Here is a 21,326-nt window from a genome sequence, read left to right as displayed (position 1 = left end):
GGTCTATGATATCCAAAACGAACACACTATGATCAATGTTCTCCCTTCTAATTTCCATGCCGACCTTGGCTTCTCCGAGTACTTCCATCCATTATTCACTAAAGGCAATAGATCCTATCATCTGGCGAGATTTTTCTACAATTTTTCCGTCAATAAGTATGCTTGCTTCAGGCAAAATGGCTGTGATAATCTCAATTAGATTGATTCTTATCCAGCCACTGATCCCTAAAATTTTCTAACAGAAGTTTTCCATAGTTCTCTAAGTATTCACCTTTCCGCTTTTCTGCACTTTGCTTCTGCGAAGAGTTCAATACAACTTCGCTTTTATTAAAGTGCGTAAAGCTGGAAGTCGTTGTAACCTTAATATTTCGGTTAAATTGATGAGAAGTTGAAATATCAAATTCCTTTGATTATGTATCGAATTTCTAAATTTACTTTTGTGGGATTAAAAAAACATTAAGGACTCTCTGTGAAACATAATAGACGTGATTTCCAATCTGTAAGACGAAACTTTACTGGAAAATTCACTTCGGAAAACCGTAGACACGTTTCTGAATTAATTCCCTCAGTCGCATACTTCAATAACCAATTTCTAATGAAGATATTAAGAGGCACAAATCCTTCCAATGCTGAAAGCGGATTTGATGTATTTACAAAATTATTATATTTTGACCTATAAATGAATAATATGAATCTATTTAACATCAATTAATTTCAAATTTACTCTATGAATAGTTTGTTGATGAACACTTTTGATTTACTGTAGATTTTGGTAAATAATTTTTTCTTCAATTCAATCCCTATTGAAAACATCAATAATCAATAATCATTTTTGTGAGATACGATGCTATGAATTGAGGTTCAAATATTTCTAGAATCTAGTGTGTTTTGTATACAATTCTTTTGTTATATTACACAGGGTAACAAATGGGAAGTTGCCTAAAGTATATGCTTCTTTTTCCTCCTCTATTCTACCGTATAAGATATATCGTAGTATGTTGTCAGTTGTAAAGAGCTTTACGTTTAATTTAAAATGAGTGGACCTTAAGAACAAAATAAAGGTGTATCTCATCGAGTGCTGTTAATCTAGATGTAAAAACTATACTGAAGCATATAAAGGTTATCGAACCAAGTTTGGGAATGAAAGAGTAGGTAGTGAAGATATTATTAGAAGATGGAAGATAATATATATGGGACTTTATGGTATTACCAAGTTTATGGTGAACGCTTTATCGGTTTAGGATATCCCAAGTTTGCACACGCAGGTATAAAATGGCTCCCATATTCACCCAACTTAAACACGTGTGATTTATTCTTATGGGGCTTCTTGAAAGAATACTGTTATGCAGAAAAATTTAGTGAAAAGAAAAATTGATTGTGAAGAGCTATTAGAAAAGAAATTCCTGATATTTCTTCATCTACAATTAAAAAAACTTTCCATAGCTTCCAAAAATGACTTGATTCACTAGCCAGGTTTTCATAGTGACCGAAATTAGACAAATCGCCAAAAATATTCTTCTCATTCACGTTTTTAAAGGTGTCTCTGTCCCTCGCAGCATGAAACAAATCTCCGCCGCTGAGATATGTTCATTTTCTTATGATAAAGAGCCAGAATTTCTTCTTTTTTCTTCTTCATTTCCCTCTACTCTGCCTTGCATTATGTTCTGTAGCAGTAGATATTTGTTGTTGCCCAAGATGTATCCTATGTAACATGTTTTTCTTATCTTAATAATTTTCAACAGCTTTTGTCCGTTTATAGAGCGACATTTCAAATCAAAAGTGTCTTGATCATTTGAGCTTTCAAGGTCCATAGCGACCACAAATAACATTCCATGAATCCTATTCTGAAGTGAGATTTCTGTTTAGTAATTGTTAATAGCTTTCTTTTGCGACCAATGCGTCTTAGTTCTTCGTCGTTGGTGATGCTATCAGTCCAAGGTATCTTAAGGATGGGTCTATAGAGCCACATCTGAAATGCCTCAAGTTTTTCAATCATGTGAGCTTTCAAGGTGCAAGTTTCCACTCCGTACAGCAGTACTGACCCCACATGACATTCCATGAATCAAATTCAGGAGTACTTGACAAAAATATTGTCTATTAAAAATCCATCAAAACTTTTCCTTCCAAATAATTGAATAGAATTTTTACTTCATAAATATCTGTTGCAAAGTACTCTAGAATTTAATGGCAATAATCAATCACATCCTAGATTTATTAAGATTTATGATAATTCAATTTCATTTATTTTATAAACTACAAAGGTTGCTCTCGGAAAATCAGCAGCTATTCAATCGGGAGGTCTCCTCGTCGGTACGTATTTTTTGAATGTCACGTTTTGTCTGGATTTTTTCGAGTTTTTTATCACGTATTCTAATTTCGAAGCATGTAACGTTGTTAAACATTTAGTGTATAGTTATGCAGTTTGAAAGAAACCATAAATATATTTAAGCATATTATAAAATCAGGAAATTTCAATACTGCTTTAAATATTCTTGTAAGAGGTTTATATGAGCCAAAATAGCCAACCAAAAAATAAAAATACCCAAAATTATTCACATAAAAGACAAAATAATGAAATATTGTCGTATGTGGACAACAACCTCTTTGACCTAGCTCGGAGCAAAAGTATCAAGTAACGTTTGAAAATCCTCCATCAAACTTCCAAAATCATCAAATAATATCTCATAATTTCGAATAATACAATCATTTCTAATAACTGACAATTTTTCAAATCTAGTACCATGCAATGATTGACAAATTCCACCCCTATGAATACGTCTTCAGAAACATTTCTAGACTCCAAAATCATCATAAATGATTCAAATTTTATCTCGCAAGAACGTAATATAGACCATGCTGATTGAATGAGTGTAATTCTTATTTCCAGAGACCAGTCTCAGAACTAAACTAAATGTCATTGTTCAACTTCAATGATCTACATAATTTTTAAAATCCTAACCAATAATTTCAGCACGAGATCTTTACCAGTTACAGCCAAATAATATTGCAAGAAAACTATTATTTCATATAAAATCAGCTTCTGATGTACGAGACCGAAGTTTCTCGTGAGATTTATACACTCTGTATATAGTTATATGGTGGGCCGCAAATGACAAGTTTTTTAAAAGCACAAGGAATTGAAATGCGTGAAATAATCAGAGAAAACATTGTCGTGTGCAGAAAAAAGTGGAAGTAAACGGGAGATATAAAGTTTCGGAAGACTTAATATCCATTTATATTAGTTAAAAGAAACAGAAAAAAATGAAGGGAAGAAGATGGATTGAAAATGTTTTAGAGAAAAGAAAAGTGAATATTTAAGTCCAACTTTATAGAAAACAATTTTAAAAATCTCTTCTCAGGCTTTTATCCAAACAGGTGTATTCAAAACAACACCAGTGGAAAATCTTTACTACGAATCAGGGGAACCATATATTTGAGCTTTCCGTATGCAGCCAAAGGGAACTCCAGCCCCCAATCTATGCAAGAATTAAATTTCCTCCTTTTTGAAAGTCAGGTAACTGGATCCTCGAGCTTATCATAATTACCTACCATCTTTTATAATTTTTATTTTCTATCTGGTCCAGCTACGAATTCTAAATTTAATATATGGACCTCTGCAAAATTGAGTTTGACACTTCTGCTGTAGGTGAAATACTTTTTACTGAATCGCTAATAATCAGTATACGATTGATACGATTTTTTTGATAAAAAAGGCGATCTTTCTTTTAAATAAAGTTGTTGATTTTCCAATTTTACTAAAAAAGTTAAAAGCCCATTTTGTATCAATTGAAGCTATCCCATCAGAAGTGTTCTCTAATGAAAAGCGAAAATACACTATAGATACCGAAGACTTTCCACTGTTCCCCTATATCCGTCACTAGTCGTATTCTATCATTAAAGGACGCGTAGATAGGCGAAATTGTCTGGGAAGTGATATACGAGAGGAAGGGATGCCAATTTCGGGTCGCTGGATACGACTATTTCGGATACAATTTCAGTTGTCTACGCTCTAGCAGAAATAATTTTCAAGTTAGGAACGTTTCATTCTAGTCTTTGTGTTAACTGCGTATCCTGGCTGTAAAAATTTTATATAAACGAGATTTGCCTTTTGGGATAACGTCTGTTCATAAGGTTTATTTTACTCCATGACTGAAGGTATTTGTGGTAATAAAACACACATTATTTTAGAGGACATTAGATTTTAGGGTGTACCTGAAGTTGATGAATATATAGAGAAGTTATTAGTGGAAATACTTCCTTCGTTTATGACATAAAACTACCATAAGTTACTAACACCAAAAATTAATTACTAAGGTAATGAAATGAAACGTAAAGTATGAATTATTATGAAATTTATTGTTGAAAAATTGTTTACAATTTGTAGACAAAATCTTGTAAAAAACTAAGAAACAAACATACTAATAACTAAATAAAGACAAAAATAAAATAAAATAAAATAAAATCTAAATATAAAGTATAAACAAGGAAACTATAATAATGAATAACAAAATTAAATTTGAAAATGTGAAGGTGAAAATAAACTATACTGCAATTCTAAAATTGATAATAATTTGTACTAAAAATCGATAACATCAATATTAAATCAGTGCGTAGCATGCTAGGAAATAAAAATTATTACTAAAATGAAAGTAAATGATTATGCTTTTTTGTGCATTGTAAAGTATTGAGCCTTCAAATATTTCTCAACGTGGGATAGGTAGGTAAAGGTCGTGCTCCGCGTTTCTATGTTCCAAAAACCTTTCTAAAATAGGCAAACGGATTCAAAGATGAATAAAGAAAGGAAGAATTAATATTTTTAATATTTTAAAGAAGTCCCAGTAGTGTGCTTTGTAATTTAGACTGAGTAAATATCTAGCAACTCTTTTTTGTAGTTTAAATTTCAGTCGTATCACACGTACCTCATAAGGGACGCACATATCGGAAATACGACTCAATAAGCGCTTAATAAACTGCTATAGAAGTGGCTGAGTTCAGTTCTTTGGAAACTGATTTTAGCGCAAAACACAAAATTAATTTTTCAGATAAAGAATTGTCCACAACAAGCCCTAAGAATTTTACAGATTCAACGTCGTCAATGGTGTTATATTATTCAATACAAAAGGCTGCAAAGGCAAACTTTAGTTTTACAAACGTTGAGACAGAAAACTGGGGGTATATTCACATCGGGGTGGTAATTTAAGGTAGAAATCATAAAATATTGAGATGGCGAATATCTAGAAAATACGCTGCTAATCTCAGATCTTTCTTCGAATCTAATTCATAATGATAATAAAGTTTAACTCATAACTCTTATTGAAGAGACTAAATGAATTAAAAGAGTAAGAAGCAGTGAAAAAAAGTAAATTCCTCGTTAACATAAATGATTTTTTCTTCCAAAACTCATGCGTTAGAATAAATAAATCCGAAGTGACTACAGTACCACAATACGTGACCAAAGGAATATTTAAAATTTTCGGAGAAAAACTTAATAAGCCGAATGGCATGGTTACAAGAAACACAAATTGTGTGATGATTATTGCAGAAGTGATGGACCCAAAAACAAATTTTCGGATGCTGAGCTTACCAATAAAAATGGAATTATTTCAAACCTAGTCCACAGTTAGTATCTACGTCGAATTTAGATGGGAAATGCTTGTGATATAGTGCAAACTCTCATTATTCTGTATTCAAAAATTAGTTCGTTTATTATAGCAATTGCAATAGAGCAAAAAATCATATAATGACAAGTTATGCGAAAATCAAGTGCCAGATAAAAAAGTTTTTGAGTTTCATGAATGAAACTCAAAAAGATGTTCTCGGAATACGATTCATAAAATGCTACGTATGATACGTGTTGTTATTTTCACTGGGCTTGGGTTCTTTGTAGAGAAATGATGAAGAAATGATACTTGTTTTGATTAACAAAACTCTTGCTAATCAATCATCGAATTGTTGCTCAATAATTAAAAATTTTTAAATTTTAAAGATTTTTAAATGGAAAAGAATATAAATCACATAGCAAACACAAATTTTTCTTCTTCTTCTACTTCTTGGAGAGCTATCGATCTGTTAATTCTGAAGCTGCCTCTGCATCTTTTCCTGAGAGGTGGATTGCCAACTATCTTTCCAGGGTGGAAAGGTGGAAAGATAGAAATTTTTTTTGGCGTAAAATGCCATCGATTTTCGTATTTGAAACGGAATGAATTGGGGACGCTTCCAGCACGGACCTTGATGAAAATCAATTGGGGGAATTTCACATATAACTGAACAATAATTTTGGGATGGCTAGATTTTACAGTTGACTGCTACCTTACATGTTAATCGATAAAATAACACCAAGCTTCTTTCTTATTTCTGGGAAATAAGATAATTTCTGAATCGACAAAAAAGCGATCAAAATATTTCACGTTGAATTTTACTGTGAACCGTATTCGTCATCTTTATATATCATTAAATGAAAGATAGATTCAGTCAGTTAGTTATTTTCACGTTTCGTTGCAAGTATATACCACAATTTTCATAATTGATGGAAATATACGTATAATCAAATTCGTAATGGATGCGTAGTTATTAATTGAATAAATAGAAGGATCCGTACAAATTATTCGTTATCATAAAATGAATATGTATGGAATATTCAACGCTATAAATTTTTCATAATCATTTCATGAATGCTCCAATATATACACCCCTTTTTACAAATAATGAATCGATCTATGAATAATATTCATAATATAATTTAACAGCAGCTTTGAGTCAGGGATAACTGAAAATAGCCAACCCATTTATAATCATTGGTCAACAAAAAATTAGTTGTAGTAACACAAGAATGAATAGCATATTTTGATAAAGTGGAACTTTAAAAGTTAAATTTATAAAACCATATTCATTGGTAAAATATTTAATATTTATTAAAAAAATAGTTTCATGTTTTTTAAATCGTATTTATTGACAATATTTATAGTTTACATCTAATAAACATGCCCCGTATCTATTAAAAACATAAACTTTAAAAAAAATCACTTTAAATATCAATTAGTTCTACTTTTTATTCTTATGAGGGGTTGCACTTTCTCTTTTCAACCACCAACAGTAATCACCCATCATGACCGAATCCCATCGTCCTTGAAACCGAATTTCCATTCTTCTAATATCTTGGTGGAACCTTTGACCCTCCTCATCACCAACAGTTCCTAAATATTCGGAAAAAAATGTCAGATGGGAATGGAGGAAGTGAACTTCAATGATATTCGAGCACCAAGATATTCGTAGGCGTTTAGAAGTTCATCAACTAACTGTTGGTAGTTTGGATCCATATTGTTGCCCAACAATCCCCTCACTATACCTTCCATGCTCTAAGCTTCTGTCTGATGAGCTTTTTTGCAAAATTGTCATAGTCTAGTAATTTTCTTATTTGTGGCCCAATAAAAATACATTTTACTTTAATTTGGAATCACTCAACTGGGGAAACATTTCTCTAAGGTATTTGAATCCATCACCCTTTTCATCCATAGCCTTTACAAACTTTTTCATCAATCCAAGTTAAATGTTAAGGGGGGCAGAAGGACATAGAAACCCCAGAAAATTAAACTATTTTGAAAGCAGAACAATGAGATGTACAAAACATTCGAAAACAATGTCTTAAAATTTGACCAAACAAAGTTTGTTGGATTCTATTCGTTCCCTTCGCCAAATTAATTGAAGATGTGACTTGCACTTTAATCATAGTAAATAAAGGATTGAATGAGTAATGGAGAGTAGTTGCCAGAAATATTATGAAAAGTTTTTAAAAATATAGGGCCCAAAAACCGAATCAGTTGAAAATATTTTTTTTAATCTGCAAAAATATTATTGACTAATTTTTATACACAGAGCACAAAAATTATCGCACCACTTGTATTTTAGGATATTTTTAATACTTAATTTTAGTTTTTTGGAACAATCTGTATATGCATCAACCTAATAGATATTTCTGGTTTCTTATAATGGGCAAAAAAATATCACATTTCTGTTTTGGAGAATGCATTGAGATCGAGAACTTTCTAAGCAAATTGTGTTATTGTATAGTGAAAATTTAAAGTTATTTTGTTAATAATGGACGTGCATCAACGTTTAACCAGACATGTGACGAATGAAGAAGCCGCTAGAATCATCGCGCTCATATACGATGGCCGCAGTCAAAGATACGTCGCCGGAGTAATTAGATTTCAACAAAGCCCTATATCCGGAGTTGTTTTTCGCTACCAAAAAACAAGGCGGCTAACCAGAAGACCCGGACAAGGCCGCGGAAGGGTAACTTCGGTAGTAAATGATCATTATTTGAGGTTAACGGCGTTAAGAATTAGGCATACCACCGCTCGAAGGCTGCAAACAGATCTGTTGGCTGCTCGTAATGTCCGAATAAGCCTACAATTAGTTCGAAATAGGCTGAATCAACATTTGGTTTGTATTCATCAGATAGGCGTGTACCAGTAAATAGGAGACGGGGTAAACGGCACGATCAGGTTAAATTTTGTCAAACTGAAAGCTTTGGTGGTGGCTCTATTATGGTTTGGGGAGAAATTTCTTTCGAGGGTCGCACGGAGTTAGTACCAGTGAATGACGGAACACTAAATGCTGACAGGTACATAACCATTATCCTAGAACCCCATGTAGTGCCCTATATGCCCCATATCGGTGACAACTCTGTGATAATGCACGATAATGCTCGTCCACACGCTGCTAGAGTGGTTCGGCAGTACTTAGAAGAGGTCGAGATACCCACCCTGAATTGACCTGCACGTAGCCCGGACCTTAACCCAATAGAACATGTTTGGGACTATCTAGGATGGCAAATTCAGCAACATTCGACACCAATAAGAACAAAAGATGATCTTCCAAATGTTCTTTTGAACTTCTGGGAAAACATGCAGCAAGGATAAGTCCAGAACCTGTTTAGAAGCCTTCCAAGACGAATGGAAGCTGTAATTAGAAATTCATTGGCTGGTTTTAGTTTAAGCACCATTAATTTTTGGATAGATGTTTTCTACAATTTTTCTGATATTTTCTATGCTTTGGTAAATCAAACTTTTTGTCCTCTGTAGATTAAACTGATATAAAATAAATGTTGCAAAAAGCGTATCTATTGGCGTTTTAATCCGTAATAATGATAAAATTCGAAAAACAGGCAACGCATTTGAAATATTTTAAAAAACTGAGTGATATGATAATTTTTGTGGGATGTATAGTTAAAAAATTATTTTAATAATAAGAGAAATTAAAACTTTTAATTCAAATGGTGTTGTATTATTTGTTTGGATTCAAGTGAACTTCTCGAATTATACGAAATTTTAAAGGGGCTCTGTATAAATGATGAAGCTATTTTAGAATTTTCAATTTTACAATTTAATAAACAGCTACACAAATTAGGAACTCATCGCTTTAGTCAGAAAAAATTAACCCAAACATAAAAATGACAATATACAAAAGTCATAGTGAAGCACATTTCTGTAAATATTTCCATTTCAAATGAAACTCTAAGTGGTTGATTATATGTTAGCACATTCAAAGGTATTTTCTCAAATCATACAGGCTCATTTTCTGACATTTAACTTGACGTTAAATGCGTGATTCTCACTTTTTCTCTATTATCATTACATCAATCTAGATGGTGCAGGTATTGTGCTTGAAATGAAACGAGGAGAAAAGGGAATTTCAAATCAACATTTTTCATGTCTGCCCGAAACAGATGAACACCGACGGTGTTATAAAGAATGCTGTATATATCCTGATTATCGCTTACGACGTAGTTTTTCAAAAGGACTCCTCTTGAGATTCAAGCAAACACTGAGAGAATCTCATGAAATTCCCGAGATAAAAACCTTTTAAAATGAATTTCTATACCCGGTGAATTCGTTCACCGTACACAAAATGGTGATAAACTACATTCTTCTACAATGTGTTCATAAATACTGTTAAGACTATGGAAGAGCAATTTTTACAATTAATCTCGATCATTCAAGAAACTTGATCAATTTTTAAACATCATTTGAAATTATCCCACTTGTTATAAATGATTTTAAAACGCTTTTTCATTGTCTAATCAGTAGTAAAACTCTCTTAAGAATTGGGTGTCTACCTTCACACCTAAACTTTTGTATAAAATCAATTCGAAACACAACAAATAAAAAAATGCTTGATATGAATGACGTTTTATTACACATATTAATTACATATTAACTACACATGATGTTGCTTAAAACAGTTATGATACAGTCTGTTAATCAATTTTAAGTTTTCTGGTAAAATATATATTTTTCATTCGTTTTGTAAATAAACAAAAATGACGATTTTCCGACACGCGATTACGCGACTTATAATTGTCCATGCGCGAAACAGGGCAACCCCAAGTTAATTGTACAAACTTTCAACGACTGCGATTTATTTATGGTCATCGCAAAGGCCAGACGTACCGGAAGTTGTAAACGTTGGAATAATCGGTATATGCATGGATCAAGACATCCTCTCTGTATTTTCTCTTTATGATTGTTGCCTCAATGACGTTATTCATCACCCATTTTCACAGCCAGTCCTGTTCCATTGCACAATCGATGTTATTAATGCATGATAAAAACTGCTCCTACTTTTAAATGCAAATTGTTCGGTGAAAATCCAGGCAATTTCAGTGAATTCAAAAACTCCATGGGATAGTTAACTATTAACTAACGGCCAATTTTGGTTATTACGATATATTTGGGAAAACATGCTAAATAAGCTTCTTTTTTGGGACAGAAATCTGTGGGTAATGTGATGAATCTGGTCGAGGTATCCATTGCGACTATATTTCCAATGTCTAACAACTGCTGCGCAAACACCTTTGCTGTTTCATCTTGTTGCAAAATTCTTCCATGTTAGCATTAAACTGTGATTATCACAAAAGATCAAGAAAAAAAAAAGAGCACATAACTTGAGATGTCACTATCACAATGAATCACCGAAGTAAAAAAAGTTGTCAAGCATGTAGCGATAATCGTCACAAAGATAGAAGGATGCATTCTTTGTCTGATGGATCAACATATTAGTTGGTTGTCAAATGTCAAATATTATGGTTGCGTTCAGAAATTCAATTTGTGACCAAACTTAAGATTTATCGATCTACATATAGTTGGTTGTCAAATGTCAAATATGTCAAGAAAGTCAAGAAAAAACTGATTAAAATATGATAGAGACCGAAGTTGAGTCGAAACGTCAATTTTTTATTAATCTCTCAAAACTTATTATTAAAAAAAACTAATTTTAAAACTAATATATCAAAGGTCTAAAAATAAGAAGTTAAGGAAATATATATATATATATATATATATATATATATATATATATATATATATATATATATATATATATATATATATATATATATTGAGAGTTATTAGATAAAAGTTGATTATATTCTGTTGAATCACATAATTACTACTTTTTAAAGCAGATATCATTCGTTGTATTTCGTGAAACAAAAAACGAAAGGGATTGAATTGACGGAATCGGTTTTTTTTATATAAAACAGTATCAAATTTTATTCAATTAAATAAGGTTCAATGCAAAACCAACATAGTATCGCATAAATTATCAAATTAAATCAAGGAAACTAGAAAAACAATTTTTTTTGGTAGTTGTTTGTAAAATATTTGGACTTTCGGTTAAATTAATTACTACCAACGTTCAAAGTAAAACAAGCAATCAGATACGTAAATAAATTACAGTGTAATCTCTGCTTCTATCAACTGAGCGGCCTCAGACTCAGTTTTTTCACGTAGCATTAAAAAAGTCACAAGCGGAGGTTTGCTTTTCAACAAATTAAAGCAAATAATTTTTTGCGACATGGACATTCCTCCCTACATAGGGAGAAAACCAATAATGACAAAGACTACCAGATGTTGTATAAAAACTTGGGTAGTGGTGTTTGAATTTGGAAAATTGTGGCTGATAGAGGGATTAACACGATATGAAAAAACAAAACAAAAACTGAAATGGTCCACTGTTAAGTTCGTAAGTTTTTTGGCAATTATTCTGATATATTAAAGCAGAACATAAAAAGTAGGTTAATAATAAATGGTGTGTATGACTGTACCCACCTTGTCATTTTCCAATTAAAGTTTGATGACTGTACCTACCTTGTTATTTTGCAATTAAAGTTTGGAGATATATTTTAGTAATTATTAATTAATTTTCTAAAAACTTTTAACACAAGTGTTAAACAATGTTTTTTGTACAACTACCCTATTTTGATGATAAAATAGACCAATTTGTAATGACCTTGAAACTCAAAATGCATTCTAATATTCAAAAAATCACAATTTGCTCGCCTGTTGGGAATTGAAAAACGTAGAAGGGAAATTTCGGTGGATCTGTTTCCTTAGCACACTTACATGAACTTTGTGAAGCAAATTTCCAATGAGCCAGTTAAACGCCTTTTTTGTTGATGTTAGTAAATATTTCAAGGTAATATCATATTAAAACGGACAATTGAGAATAATTCTAACACAAGAATAAGTTTAAATGTTAATAAACGTGACACCAGGTGAGAAATACTTGATGGTTAATATTGCAACTGTTCGAATTATTTAGAAAAAGTTGGAGTGAAAAATTATACAATTTATTAGTGAGAGGTATCGAAATAACAAATAAATCATTAGTTATACAACTTCTAAAAACAACAACGAATAGATATCAATCGTTTTTTCTGTATTATTGGGGAGTTACATCAAAGGAAAATACAGATTACTGTTACATGGTAAATGGTAAAAAAACATGGTAAATTGAAGTCTACGTTGGTAGACGAAGGCTCATTCTATTTCTTATAGGAATACCATTGCGTGTGAACGTCATCATCCAATTTCATTTCTGGTTTCTACTAGTAATCCAGTTCCCAGAGACCAAAAAGGGAGTTCTCCTTACAAAAGGTGGGGTAGAAGATTTTATTTTTTTATCTCGTTTTAATGGGTATAAATAGTAAAATATTAAAAAATAAATGTGACTAAATCTGGGCTCGGCAGAGCTTTTGGTAGCCGAAAACCCTCGAAGTTTTCGACGTTCGACAGAAACTTGTCATGAGCAACTACGTTGATTGTGGTTTTGTCAAAGATCACATCAGGAAAAGAGTGGATCTGAGTCCGACGTAATATTTCGGCGCTCTTTGCGCCAGACCCAACAAAAATAACTGCTACCTCAGATTCGTAATGCCTCGTCAGAAATGAGCAGTAACTTTGTGATATGGCACTGAAGGAGGCGTGTTTCTGCCAAACCACTTTATGGAGTAGGTAGCCACCATCCACAACAGTAAACGGTTTCTTCTCCAATACGTCTTCACAGTTTATTGGTGTGAATGCTGTGTAGAGAAAGGATTTAGTTCCTTTTCTCATACAATTTGCTTCAGAGAACAAAGCCCTAGGTATTACAAATAATTTTTAATCAAATGGAAAAAATATATTTTCATTGCTCAATTTTTCAATGTTTTAATTGTAATACTTCACTTGTTTAACGAAAGTTTTTTCCATACACATGTCTTCTCACTCTTTTGTCTCCTTTATTCCTTTAGTTGGTGATTAATTTTTCGAATTTTCTGCTAAGCACCGTAGTTTTGTTTTACTGTATTGACTCTAAGCCCCGATGAAGCTTTAAAACAATGCGAAAGCTCGCCGAATAGGTTTGGAGTGCTTTTTCTCACATTGCATTGGACTGTGGGGGGAAGTGAAATATGGGGGGGCTGGAGAGCCTTATTTGATAAAAATCTAAGTCAAAAATAGAATCAAAGAAAGCATGAGATTTGGGATTTTGGGCATTTTGAGAAAAATGGTCCATCTTTGAGATACTGTAGCTCGCTCCCTCCTAGTAGTAGAAGAAAAAGTTGGGTATGAAATTTCTAGGGAATTTAATGCTCTACAATTTTGTATAGGGACTTTTTCGGTAGAACCACTCCTTTTCGAGATATTGCGAAAAAACCGGAAAATGTCCGAAAATTTCGAGGTTTTTCGAGGTTACCAAAAGTTGTTCCGAGCCCAACGATTTATTCACAATTTTGATATTTCACTTTTCAAACTTATTAAAACGAAATAAAAAAAAATTAAATATTCTACCCCACCTTTTTTAAGGTGAAATCCTCTGGGAACTGGACTATAGTTATGATGGTACTGGCAACTCTAGTAATTTCTTGCTTGGCAATGTTAAGAATTATAGTAGTTGTACGATTAATATCAATGTTCATAAATTATGATTGTAAATATTCATAATACAAATTCCTTAAATTATTATTTATATAATTTTATTTGTTAATAGTGGGTTAAAATAATCTTTAACATATTTGTACGTATACAATCACTTCTAACACTGTTGGTTAGACAGCTGGGACATCACAAGTCAAGTCAGTTATTAATATTGATTCATATCTGTTCTCAAATAAATTATTAGGGGGATTAATAATTCTTTATTGAATTTGTTTGTTAATGGTTTGAAAGTGATTGATATTTAATAATATCTTCTTTCAATTTTCGGAGAAATTTTTCAAAGAAAATCACCAGATCAATAAGGAAATTGAGTGAAGATTGAACAATATTTCGACTTACTCTGTATATTCCGTATAATAATAATATGCTCAGAAGAATCATGAAGAGTTGTGTTCCTATTATTGCCAAATAAGCAATTTGAACACCTGAAAAATAAAAGAAATTTTAATTTTAACATAAATAATGAGATATTTACTAATATTTCATAAAAAGTAATCATCATCATTTGGAAAGATTGGTAATGATTTAACAGAATAAATAAATAACAGAAAACAACATCCTTCCTTCCCAAATTCATTTTCACCTAGTTGAAGATTAGATTATTGATTAAATATTAAATGAGGTATCATCAAAGTCCATATAAACTAAGAGAAAGTATGCATTAAAGTATTAAACAGATAATAACTCATCAAACTAATATCAAATTACTTAATGCGGTCCATGAATTCTTAGCCAAACATTGACAGAAAAGTCATAAATAAAATAACTGACTGAACTAAATCTTTTACTTCTTAGTTCGGGCTTCAGCTTTGCAAACAAAAAATATTAAGACGAGGTCAGATCAAGGTTAAATGGTGAATGTTGAATTCAAATTCTGTGAGCCACACTCGTGTCCAGTACCTTTGGAAAGTGAACCAGTGTAGATTGAAGAATTATCATGAATCAAGCCCACGTCTCGACTGGTTTTGCCTCGCCTCTTATCGATAATTTTTTGACGCAACTGCCTTAATAATTCGGAGTTATGTGTCGCGTTCACGATTCCTTGAAGTCAATCAAACGGATGCTCTTTTAGTGCTAGAATATTGTAGCCATCACTTTTCATGCTTTTCGTGACCTTAACTGAGAATCTCCTATTCGATGCTACTCCATGGATTCTCCTTAAACTTTCTTGCTCATAGCAGCAAAGCTCACAAAGACGCTGCCTTTTGCACTGCGCTGAGGTTCTTGCACTATTTTTTTCGAACAACAATGAACGTGATCCGGGTTAGTTTCCGAACATTCAGATCATGAGTTAACCCTATCAGAGAATTACCATACAGGTATGTATCGGTTTATTTGAATTGGCTTCGGATTATTTCAATTCTATTACCATTATCGAATACTACTCTATTTTTTAGTTCCATAACGACTCATAAGAAGAGACAAATTCACAAATATTTTGTCTAACTGTGTGTACAATGAATTTTTTATCAGTTTCCTTGAATATTTTCCAAAGTAACTGACAACTATGGTATTCAATCGATTGTTTATTTTGACGTAGGGTTTTAACCATGTGGAGTTTCATCTTATATGTCATAATGCCTTTTTTCTCAATATTTTATGGTATTTAACTATATAATTCTATTCAATACCTTGTATATGATTGAAATAAAGCTTATGGACCTCCTTTCGACAGTCGCTTAAGTCAAACTGACATTATTACAGAATTTCCAATACCCCCAAACGACGACACTCACATCCGTCCCAGAATCGATTTTGTTCATTTACTTAAAACCCTTGACATATAGTTTCAAAATATCACTTGTTAATATATAAACATTCCAAAGATAAAAGAGGAAAGAGGACCTTTGATTAACACAGTTCCTCGTCCAAAGGATATGTTTCCTAAAGGATGGATATTTTAGGTTTATTAGTAACCAACCATCAACTCTATAACACCCAATACCAAGCTTTGTTTTACTATCTTTATATTCTCTAATATCATCAACATTTAAATGATCCTCTGTATTAAAGTTTAATTTAATAATCAAACCCAAAACCATTTGAGAAATAAGCTCTACATTGTTGTCAAAGTTTTCGAGAGAAACGTATTTTAATGAAAAAGGTTCAAGCTCATTTCAGTTAAGTGGATATATGCAGCTAGGTAGAGTTACTGTTCTTTGTTTTAATTCCCAAAAGTATCAAGTTAATACTGAAGAGTGCAGCTGTTTGTGTAATAACGTATAACTACCGTGAAACTTGAATAGTCGTAGTGTTCGTTTGACATTTGAAGAGTTTTTTGTTATAATTTGTTATATCTTTTGAATACGTATATACAGAGCTCGGCATAAGTCAGGCAATTTGCGATAAATTGAAAAAAATGCAGCGTCAAAGTCAATTTATTAAGAGAAATTACATGGAGGCAGGTCCAGCGAATTGTGTTAAACTGTACGTGTTTCAAATTCTTCTTCAATTGCAGCTCGGAGATCCAGTGGGGCGCGTGGTCATCTTGGAAAAACGAAAGTCCTGGAGGAGGCGCCACAGAAAGAAATCGTAGGGTGTCAGGTCACATGTCCACGGATCTATTCTGTATGAAATAACGGATATTCTCGCCTGTTGAATCGTTGTCCATTTGCCCAAATAAATCTTCGAACTACTCCAATCAATTTGACCCGTCACAAGACCCTCGAAAAAGTGCGTAGCCACTAGATCTCCCATACACACCTCAGGCAAGTTTAACTCTTCTTCAATGAAGACGTGAGGTTTCAGTACACGCAGGAATGCCGATAAACCGTATCGTTCAGCTTAAAGGTGACTTCATATGACCACAAAATGGAATGCAGAAACTGTGGATCATCCTGAAAAAATTCCAATCTACGGTCGAAATCATCCTCGTAAAATGCTTGGAAAAGAGGAGAACGGTAAACTCGATAGTGCATGCGTTTCAGCATTCTTCGTAAATAAAGATCGGATATTTAAAGTTCTCCCGTTAGCTGCATTGCAAATTGTTTTGGCTGCTCAAATAATACGGCGCGGTGCGTCGACAACAGAGCCCGTTTTTAAGAATATCTGGTACGTCTTCCATACTCTCGAACGATTGAGTAACAGTCAGATGGAACTTGTTGTTGAATATAGTTTCGTAATCCGCATTCGTATCCAAATGCGATGTAACAAGAAAACTGTTTTTGAAGAGTGAATTTGTATCGGTTATTCATTCTGGCAGACGAAACTGTATTAAGCACAAACATTCCTCGTTTCTATCTTTTCCCACAGCGTTGCCAGACTTGAGAGCGTTGCCGGAGGTACGCTGATTTTTTTAGAGTGTTTCCTGAGTCTGTATGTACAAACATGTATCTGTGTAATAATAATACTCGTAATTTATTTAATGGAGAAACTGAAACAATTATTTCACATAGAAAAATAAACTGTGTATAGTACACGCCAACTATGACGAGGTGACGCCGCTCATTTATAACTATCTTGAATTCGCTTTCCCAAGAGATCACTTGTATCAGATAAATAACTTTAACATCAGTATACTGAATTTCTAAATAGATTTTAATACCAAGATAACTCAAACTGATTGTTTGAATGTCTTGAGAAGCGTCTGTCTGTACTTTTTTTGGAAATATACATCTTCTACCCGCTACCTTAGCTTTGGAAAAGGAATGCGTTTTTCACATGATACCATCTGCGTCCACAGAAAGAACTCAGTACTCGGAGGAATTCCTAATGATGCGGTTGAATAAGTTAAGAGTGGAATGGAAATAAAGCTGGAGTCAATCAGTTTCCTCACCATCAGCAACTGAATAAACGGCTACGGGCAAGGGAATAGAGCCCAGACCTCCAAATAATTTAAAAATAAAATAAGTAATGATATATGGGAATAACTTAATGAAATCCTTGAGACAAGGTACAGGAAAATGCTTTCCGATACTAGCAAGATCAAGATGAATTGATACCAATTATATTAGAAAAATTCATGGGGTGTATAATTGATGAGATTGAGGTGATTTTCCTACAAAGCTTGAAATTATACTTAAGGCAGGTAAACCAGGTAACACAATACCAGGAGACTTTAGGCGGATAAACCTTTCTTCTTTCACTCCGAAAGCGATAGAAAAGCTATTTGCATATAAAAAAATCAGAAACATAGAAACGGATTGCAAACCTCAACATGCCTATAGAAAAAGTAAGTTAGTTGAGTAAACACTGCATGAAATAGTAAAATTGATCGAGAAATCATTGGAAGTGAGACATTTCACACGGGGGCCTTCCCTGATATAGAAAGAGTCTTCAACAACCTTAGAACAGAGCTGAAATTGGATGCAATTAAATGGGATTACCCAAGACTAGGAAAATAATTACTAGAGGAACGCCCTTATTATGATCAATAGTGATTTATGAGATTCTAGCAACTCTAGAAGGAAAAGAATTCCAAACAATAGCTTATTCTGACGATGTGCTGTTTTTATTTCGGGTAAACACCCACAAACAATCAGCAATATCATCAGAAGGGTATTGGGAGATATTAATTTGTGGGTAGAAAATACTGAACCAGAAGCCAATCCTGTTTCTTCTGTTTTATGAATTGTTGAAATCGTTCATAAGATATGTTTTTTATTTCCCAATAATCACATAAGTAAACAGTATGATAAATTAAATTGTGGTAATTCTATTCCAGAATTTTACGAAAATCTGTATTGCAAGTGATGCATACCGTCGTTTTAAGATTTCATTCTTTTTCGTCCAATTCAGATAACAAATTAGAGCACAATTTCGAAAATGATAACTTTATAGAATCGTCGCAAGCATGATTTTACTTTCAATAAGAAAAATTGATTTGTAGCACATTCTAGTAAGACTTTTTCATTTCATATTCCATACGTTTCTTATTTAAACTTTTGCTTTCTAGATCTCATTCCAAAATGTCATATAATTCTAAAGAAAAGTATGCTTTCTCGTCACGTTGGAAATATAAACGTTTTATAGAGAACTTTAATATCGTACATTCAAACTTGAACTGACAAATTGTTATTTGTAACAAAGTTTCACCTAGAAAATGACACAAAATTTATGCCAGAAGCAATCAGCTAATTATTAGTTTCTGAGTTACATACCATAATTCAATTTATTATAATGACGTTTGGTATTGATTAATTAGTTCATTTGAATTGATTTGAAAATGAAAAAACATGGATCGCACTCATTACTGCAGTCCTGAGGTTAATACTTAATATCATAATAAAGAGTCAAAGATGTCTTAAATTGAGCTCCGCACTTTTTTGACTAAAGCTCACCGGCGCCTAATAACAAAAGAAATTGCACCACAGACCAGTATTTCCAAAACAAGTGCTCTAACAATTCTACGTGAGCATTTGAATATTACAAAAGTAAGCTCAGTACAAAAGCAGCGTCGAATAGAATTTTTAGAACTTCATTGCGACAAAAAAGGAATTGTAATCTGATCAATTGTAATTTTTTATAAAACTGCGACCCCATCCAACTCATCATCAGTACTTATGAAGACGGTACCCTGTTATTTCTATATAACCGGAATGTGCAGAAATGGATCAAGTTGCCGACTTAAACATACAGTCGCGGCTATTCATGAGATCCAGGAGAAACTTCCATCTAAGGAGGGGGTAATGTTATGAACAAGCTCGCAAAGTAGTTTCTTACGCCGGCCCTGTCCGGCTACAATGAAGTTTTGAAATTTGACGAATTCGCGTGGCGCCTTCCATCTGGTTTATATAAATGATGTTTCCTTTCCAAATAATTCCTAGGAAAGTCTATTTATTATTTCTTTTGTTTCTTTCGTTCTAGAACTTTGTAGAATTTTATTTAGGTATATAAATGGTTTGTGTAAACGCAGTTTAGTTTAGTTTTAAATAAAAACGACTACGAAGAGTGTAAGTAATAAGAAAAACGTTACATTATGATCTTACATCCAAAAGAGATTCCATTAAGTGGCATCAGAAAGGAGAACCCGTGCTAAAAAAAGCAAAGGCCATAACAGATATTAACAGAAGGAACCACAAAAAAGATTATGAGTGCTACAATTTGGAATTTTATGATTGCAAAATTGAGAAGGGGAAAATATTGAAAAATTGAATGCGAAAAGTCAAGTCAATTTGAACAGAACAACAATTTAAAAAAAAAGCGTGAAGGGCAATCTTAGTCAGACTTAAAAATTGATAAACGTTGAAAGAACTTTATGTAGAAGGTGAATGGATCTTGTGCACGTATTTCCCAAGCCTATTAAGATACATAGCAACCACCACTTGTGGTGAACATCGTAGGAAATGCTGTACTATATAAAAGTTCTTTATTAACAATTATTAAATATCATTTTTGGTCTCCAACAAATATATGAGCTTCACCTGGATGTGGGTTTGTTTGTTTGTGAGCTTGTTTGCTCTTTAACTATCCTTTGGACTAAGATACAACGACTTATATTTGATAGAAATTCCGTTCGATAGAGATAGAGATTCGAACATTCGATCTCCGTGTTGAAAATCAAGCACTTCGACAATCTTACTAATTTCACCGTTACTCCTCAATACGAGTTTCGATGAGATGTAGGTATTATACGAGGGTGGTAAAAAAACCAAAAACTACGTTTTTATAGCATATAAAACTAAAAAGAGAGAAATAATTTTTGAAATAAGTTTAAAACAATAATGGATGAAAAATACTTGTATTATTGTGAAGAGAGCCACTTACCATAATAAACATCTTCTAACGTTACATACTTTTTAACATTGACGCTTATTCTCCAGCTGTACAGAAGAACAACAAGGATTGAGATGTTCTGAAACAGATAAGTTCTCAATATGATTACTCAACTCTAACTATTGAAGTTCTGAGAATAATAATAAAAGATTCAATCAAACATTGAAGAAGTCTAAGATATACAATGTGAACTTTTGGAACGTCGCATTTTTGGATCATAAAGTCCGTTAAAAGTTCCGATTTACGTCTACTTCGAATGCCTTCCTTCAGACCTCAAGTGTATACAGCATCAGAACTCGCTTTTGAGATCCCATTGACGATTTGTTATCGAGGGGTTGGTTTTAAGTCAATCAT

At 32.8% G+C, this 21,326-nt stretch overlaps 1 protein-coding gene across 2 annotated transcripts in view; it reads right to left on the bottom strand.

Moving 5' to 3' along the window:
- The window catches only part of LOC130452875 (uncharacterized), a 175,881-nt gene that overhangs the window by 37,503 nt on the left and 117,052 nt on the right, over window positions 1-21,326 (bottom strand). For both annotated transcript variants that reach the window (XM_056792363.1, XM_056792362.1), the window contains 2 exons: window positions 20,964-21,051; window positions 14,598-14,683 (listed from right to left, as the gene is read on the bottom strand). In XM_056792363.1, coding sequence (XP_056648341.1) covers window positions 14,598-14,683; window positions 20,964-21,051 — 174 coding nt within the window. The remainder of the gene's footprint in view (window positions 1-14,597; window positions 14,684-20,963; window positions 21,052-21,326) is intronic.

The sequence above is a fragment of the Diorhabda sublineata genome, chromosome 2 (assembly GCF_026230105.1).
Source record: "Diorhabda sublineata isolate icDioSubl1.1 chromosome 2, icDioSubl1.1, whole genome shotgun sequence".
Taxonomy (NCBI): Eukaryota; Metazoa; Arthropoda; class Insecta; order Coleoptera; family Chrysomelidae; genus Diorhabda; species Diorhabda sublineata.
This window is presented reverse-complemented; position numbering and strand designations above follow the sequence as displayed.